Consider the following 5310-nt stretch of genomic DNA (forward strand, 5'->3'; position numbering starts at 1 on the left):
TACATGTGTTGGAGTTCAAAACCAATCATTAGAATTGCAGTAATATCAATACCTGAAAACATAGAGAAAGTGGTAGCTGCTAACCACTTTTTCAGCTAATGCCCCAGTTAACTGAGCTTTTGAAGGGTTTTTTTTTCATGTTTTACTTAAAACCTTATTCGACGTAGTCAATTTATTAGAAAATGACACTTGAATCATGTTATTTTGATAAAAAAATGTTTTTTTAAGCTTTTAATATTAAAAAAAAACTTAGTTCATCAAAATTTTAAACCATATAAAAACATATCAACTCCTATAAAATAAAATCAAGTATGTAGAAGGTCAAAATTAAGAAAAACATGAAAAAATCATTGAAAAGCCAGATTAACTAGGTGGTTAGCTAGAAAAGTAGTTAACAGCTACAGCCTTCTAGCACGTACCCGTGCGCTTATATATATATATATATATATATATATATATATATATATATATATATATATATATATATATATATATATGTGTGTGTGTGTGTGTGTGTGGTCAGAATTTAAAGAAATGGGAAAAAAATATTTCAAAAGCCCAGTTAACTGGGTGATTAGCTAAAAAAATAGTTAGCAGCTACCACCTTCTCGTGCGTGCACCAGTGTGTCCATATATATATATATATATTTTAAATCCTTTTTTTTAAAAGAGGAACCATTGCTGAAAAAGGGTCACTTAATAGGCCCATCTCCCTATAAGGTAAACCCTAGGTGGAGTCACCTACACTCAAACCCTTAGCAAGCCCACCATCTAAAGGCACACACACCCTAGAGCAAAGGGGTCAGCACTTTCTCTCCAAGGGGGCTGCTAAAATCTCCCATTTTTTTTGAGTTTTTCAAAAACTAATATAATCTTGAAAAAATATATTTTTTCAATATCATGTCTTTATCAAGATATTGTTGCATTATTAATGTGATATTTATATCTTTTAAAATTTTAATGTTTTTATGTTATATGTACATATTTATTTAATTTTAAAATTTAACTTTAAAATATTTTTCTGAGATTTTCCGAAGAAAACAATTTGCTTTTAAATTATAATGAGATTTTCTTTTGTCAAGAGAATCCCCATAACCAGATTTGTGACTATAATTACTTGGGGATGTGTAGTTATTATAAGTGCAAGTGATTCGGTTGTTGGTTATAATCTGAATATGGATCTGACCAGATCTTAACCCCAATCAGAGTCTTCGAACAAGTCCGATCACATAAAGCCTCCATCCGAGTCTCGGACAGATGACACATTAACGTTCTTTGAAATCCATATCTAAAGATAACGTCATGTTCGGATCATAAGTCTGAAGGAATCCAATCCAATTACACTCCGTGTCACCTTGAGCAGTCTTTGTCAACGGGTCGGGTTTGTATCGGGCACCCAACCTGATCAGAACCTGAATTATCAGGTATGGTCATAAAAAATGCCGACCCAAACAATATTCGGGTCAACCTGAACCCGACCCAAGCAACATGCGGGCTAGATTTGGGTTATAATTTTTGCTGGGCACCAGACCCGACCCGATCTGAGTGTTTTATATATACTTTAAGTAAAAAGTGAACTTATGAAATTATATAGATCCGGGTTTGAGATTTCATTTTTGTGACCCAGTAAAACCCGAACCCGAGACTCAGTTATTAGAGCGGGTTCGAGTACACCCCTGATGGGTCAGGTACCCGACCCGTTGACAGCAGACTCGACTCAGTATCGTCTTCTTTTATCGTCGTAAATTTCATAGAAAATGAAGGGCAGTTTTGGTAATGTCTCTCCTTCTGTTTCTACCACCCGGCGTTTGATAAAAGGGATAAAGATCGTTGCTCTCTCTCTCTCTCTGAGATTTTCCCTCATTATTTTTCTTTTTCGTTTTCCTGGCTCGAGGAAGAAAAAGAAGAGCCTTTCTTCTGCAAGGTTGCAGGGGCGAGAGGAAGAGGAGGAAGAGGAGGAGGAAAGTTGACGCTTTAGTCTTTCTGTGCGCGTGAATCCCTCTGTCACTCTTCTTTGCTCGGTTCGCGTTCCGTCTGGGCCAGATCTTCAAAAACTCTAGCGGAAAAAGGCGTCTCCTCGTGGCTTGAGTCTCTGTGAGAGAAAAGAAGAGACGGAGGGAGATAGACGTAGCTGAGAGGAAAGGAATCAGATGCCAAATGCGAGAGCGATCGCCGTCTGGAAAGGTTCGTGCTCGCAATTCCTGGCGTTCTGTAGCTCGGAGGCGGGAGTGAAGAGGATAGGGGGAGATCAGGGAAGCTGAGGAAGGTTTGCGGGGAGAGACGGGGGAGTTGAAGTGTTTGATGCTTGCTGAGATCGATTTGGAGATTGTTTCTCTTGATGGTGCCTTAATCTACGGTTTTTCTGGATCCTGAGGGAGAATTTGTGGTGATCGTACTGTTTTCTGAGCTCGATGATGCCTTCTGAATCGTCTCCGGCGCTCTTCCTCTGAAGATCCTTCAAGCTTTGTCTTTCCTTTGGAAAAGTTTCGGTCCTCTTCTGAATTCCCGCTCTTCTTGTCGAAATGTTGCTTTCCGTGGAAATCTTCGAAAATTGTCTCATCTATGGTTATTTCTCGTCTTTCTTTGCATCTGATGAGTAATTAGCAGTTTTATCGTGAAATTTCAACATTCCGTGGTAAATCCCGTGCTTTTCCTCTTTCCAGCGTTCTGCATTTCCTCTTTAGTTGTGCATCTCTCAGAATTTTAGTTCTGAAGGCTAAAATTTAGCCTTCATGAGCTCAAAAAACGAATTACGGGATTTTTCTCTTTGGGTAATATGATATTTCCCTTTCATCTTGTGTCTGATTGGAATTTAGCTCTCGGCGACAAGTTCTGCAATTTCGGTTTTCCTTCTTTACATCTGGATGATAGATTTCACATTCTGTAAAAAAGGTTTAGCCTTTATTCTTATTTAATCTTGCTCTCATCCCTAATTTTCGGCTCTTTTCAAAATTCCCGTCCTCTGTTTTTTCCTTGTCAGAAGCGGATTCTTTCGTTCTCTTTTCCTGACAATTTTTCAACATCATTCGTTCTCCTCCAGTAAAATTTTCTCATTTCGAGCATTTTCCATACACATACTTTGTCTGCGTCTCTTGTCCTTTCTCGAATCGGATTCTTTTGTCTCCTGACTGGCTTCCCACATTCTTCCATCGTCTTCCGTAGCAATGTTCTGCTTTTCAGTGTCAGTTTCCGTCAATTTAGGGGATCAACCCTCTCCCGCCCTCAATAATCGGACACACACCCCAAACAGAAAAAACCTTTTATTTCTTCTTTTTTAGAACGCCTAATTCTTATCCTCTTCACCCTTCTGCACAAATCTTAATCAATCAGAGAAATCGAGAAAGGATATAAAAGGGAGGAGGGCCCAAAGGGGGACATGGAAGGGAGGAGGAGATTGACGCTTCTGGAGCAGATGGCCATCCTGGAGACGATCAATCTGGGCGACCTCCTTCGCGGGCAGGACGACGACCCATCCCGCCAACGCCGGACGCTCGGCGCCGTCCTCAAGATCGACAGCGCCCGGGGCCACGGCCAGAGCCTCGTCGACATCCTCAACAGCGAGCACGCGCCCAACGGCCTCCGCCCCAACCCCAAGATGGCGTGGAGGTCCTTCGTCCACCGCCTCAGATTCCGGCGAGCCACGGCCATCTCGTACCGGATTCCCGCCCGCCGTCCGGCGACGACCGAAGATCAGGAACCCATTCCGGAGCCGGAGACCCCCCCGCCGGTGACGGAGCGGAGGACGAGCATGAACCTCGCGGAGGCATTGGCAGCGGAGCGGGAGATGGGCAGAACTGCCGAGGCGGAGGGTGCAGGGGTGGTGGGCCCGTCGGCCGGGGTGGGCTCGGACGTGGGGACCCCGATAAGGGTGTCGTTGATGGCCTTGCTGGAGGCAGCGGACCAGCAGGCGGTGGTTGGACCGGAGAGGTCGGCGGCCTCGGCGATGCTGAGGGAGTGGATGGCCAGCGGCGGAAAGGAGGGTGGTGGTTGTGATGGAGCGGAGGTGGGGGGCGTGTGCTGCGTGTGCTTGGTGCGGCAGAAGGGCGCGGCCTTCATCCCATGCGGCCACACCTTCTGCAGGGCTTGCTCGCGCGAGCTGTGGCTGAGTAGGGGCTCGTGCCCGCTGTGCAACGGCTTCATCATCGAGATCCTCGACATCTTCTAAAGCGAGGTAAGTCTGTCCCTTACGCGTCGCCTCGTGATTGTTAGAAAGTTTGTGACCCTTTTATCTTCTCTGTGCTTCCCCTCTTTTTCGCTTTCTTTTTTTTCTTTCTTTCCTGAGACCAGTCGCTCTCAAAACTCTGTAGAATGGACTTTGGGGGTGCAAATGGCGAATATGCCCGTCATTTGCAATTGTTGTAAATGTTGTTTCCCGTTGAGAGTTGACGAAGAGTTACCGCTTACGAAAGTTTCTGATGATGATTTTTTTGTGAAACTGGATGGTGAAATTTAGAACTTGGCTTGAGTCGGTATGCTACAAAACGACAGATGGACTCATCTCTCCCTCTCTCCATGAAGGCACATGGTGTTGGCTTTGTTCGTGGATAAGTTTTCCTTTTGTGCTGTCAATTTTTGTCCATCTCGTAGTGTACTGTTAATGGACCCTTGCCGTAGATAGCACACGATGTTTTGCACTGCCTCACACTTGACGTAGTTGAGTGTTTGGTTGGTTCGTTGTTTAGGCTGTGTTTGAGAACATGTAGTTGGGATGAGAGTTGGAAACTAGTAGCTGGGATGTGAAGTGGTATTTCAGGAAGTGGCAGCTGCCAAATCCTGGATGTAGCTGCTACCACCTCCTAGATGTGGTAGCTGTCAATTTCATGCTTTAGTGTAAATACAATGCCACTTCCCATGCCAAAATGCAGTTTCAAACAGCCACCAGTTGGTAATTTGACCAATTTTTTGCCAAATGCATTAACTCCTATCTCTTATCAGATAAAATTTTGGTACTATGTTTGAAAACTGGTTATGCATTTGGGAAAGAAAGTGACAAAGTGATTATTAAATCTAAGATCGGGGTGTGCATTGTATTTCTTGAAGAGAAGAGGAGTGAGAAGTGATTAACGGCCTGCTTTTGGATTCCAGCCCTTCCAAATATGTTGGGAATTCAATTTGTAATGGGGTCCACCATTATCCTGGTAGTGTATATCTCAATGGCCCACTAAGTGAGTCATTAAATTTTATGTGACACCCATTTGATCACACTGGATCTATATCAGGATCCAACATCTCCTACTTGGCCATATGAGGCGAACACTGACATTTTATCATAACCAGTGCATTATGTATTGCACCCATGACATTATGAGG

At 43.6% G+C, this 5310-nt stretch overlaps 1 protein-coding gene across 1 annotated transcript; it reads left to right on the plus strand.

Annotated features, from left to right (window-relative positions):
• The first annotated feature begins 3376 nt into the window (after positions 1-3376).
• Positions 3377-4165, plus strand: LOC149843275 (uncharacterized). Its single transcript, XM_090000869.1, has one exon. It carries the CDS (start codon positions 3377-3379, stop codon positions 4163-4165), a length of 789 nt encoding a protein of 262 aa, XP_089856995.1.
• The last annotated feature ends 1145 nt before the right edge of the window (positions 4166-5310 follow it).

Source organism: Nuphar pumila, chromosome 3 (genome assembly GCF_984573655.1).
Source record: "Nuphar pumila chromosome 3, dmNupPumi1.hap1.1, whole genome shotgun sequence".
Taxonomy (NCBI): domain Eukaryota; kingdom Viridiplantae; phylum Streptophyta; class Magnoliopsida; order Nymphaeales; family Nymphaeaceae; genus Nuphar; species Nuphar pumila.

Bases quoted from the DNA above. Each gene is read 5' to 3' on its own strand.
- LOC149843275 (XM_090000869.1), top strand. From the start codon at position 3,377: ATGGAAGGGAGGAGGAGATTGACGCTTCTGGAGCAGATGGCCATCCTG.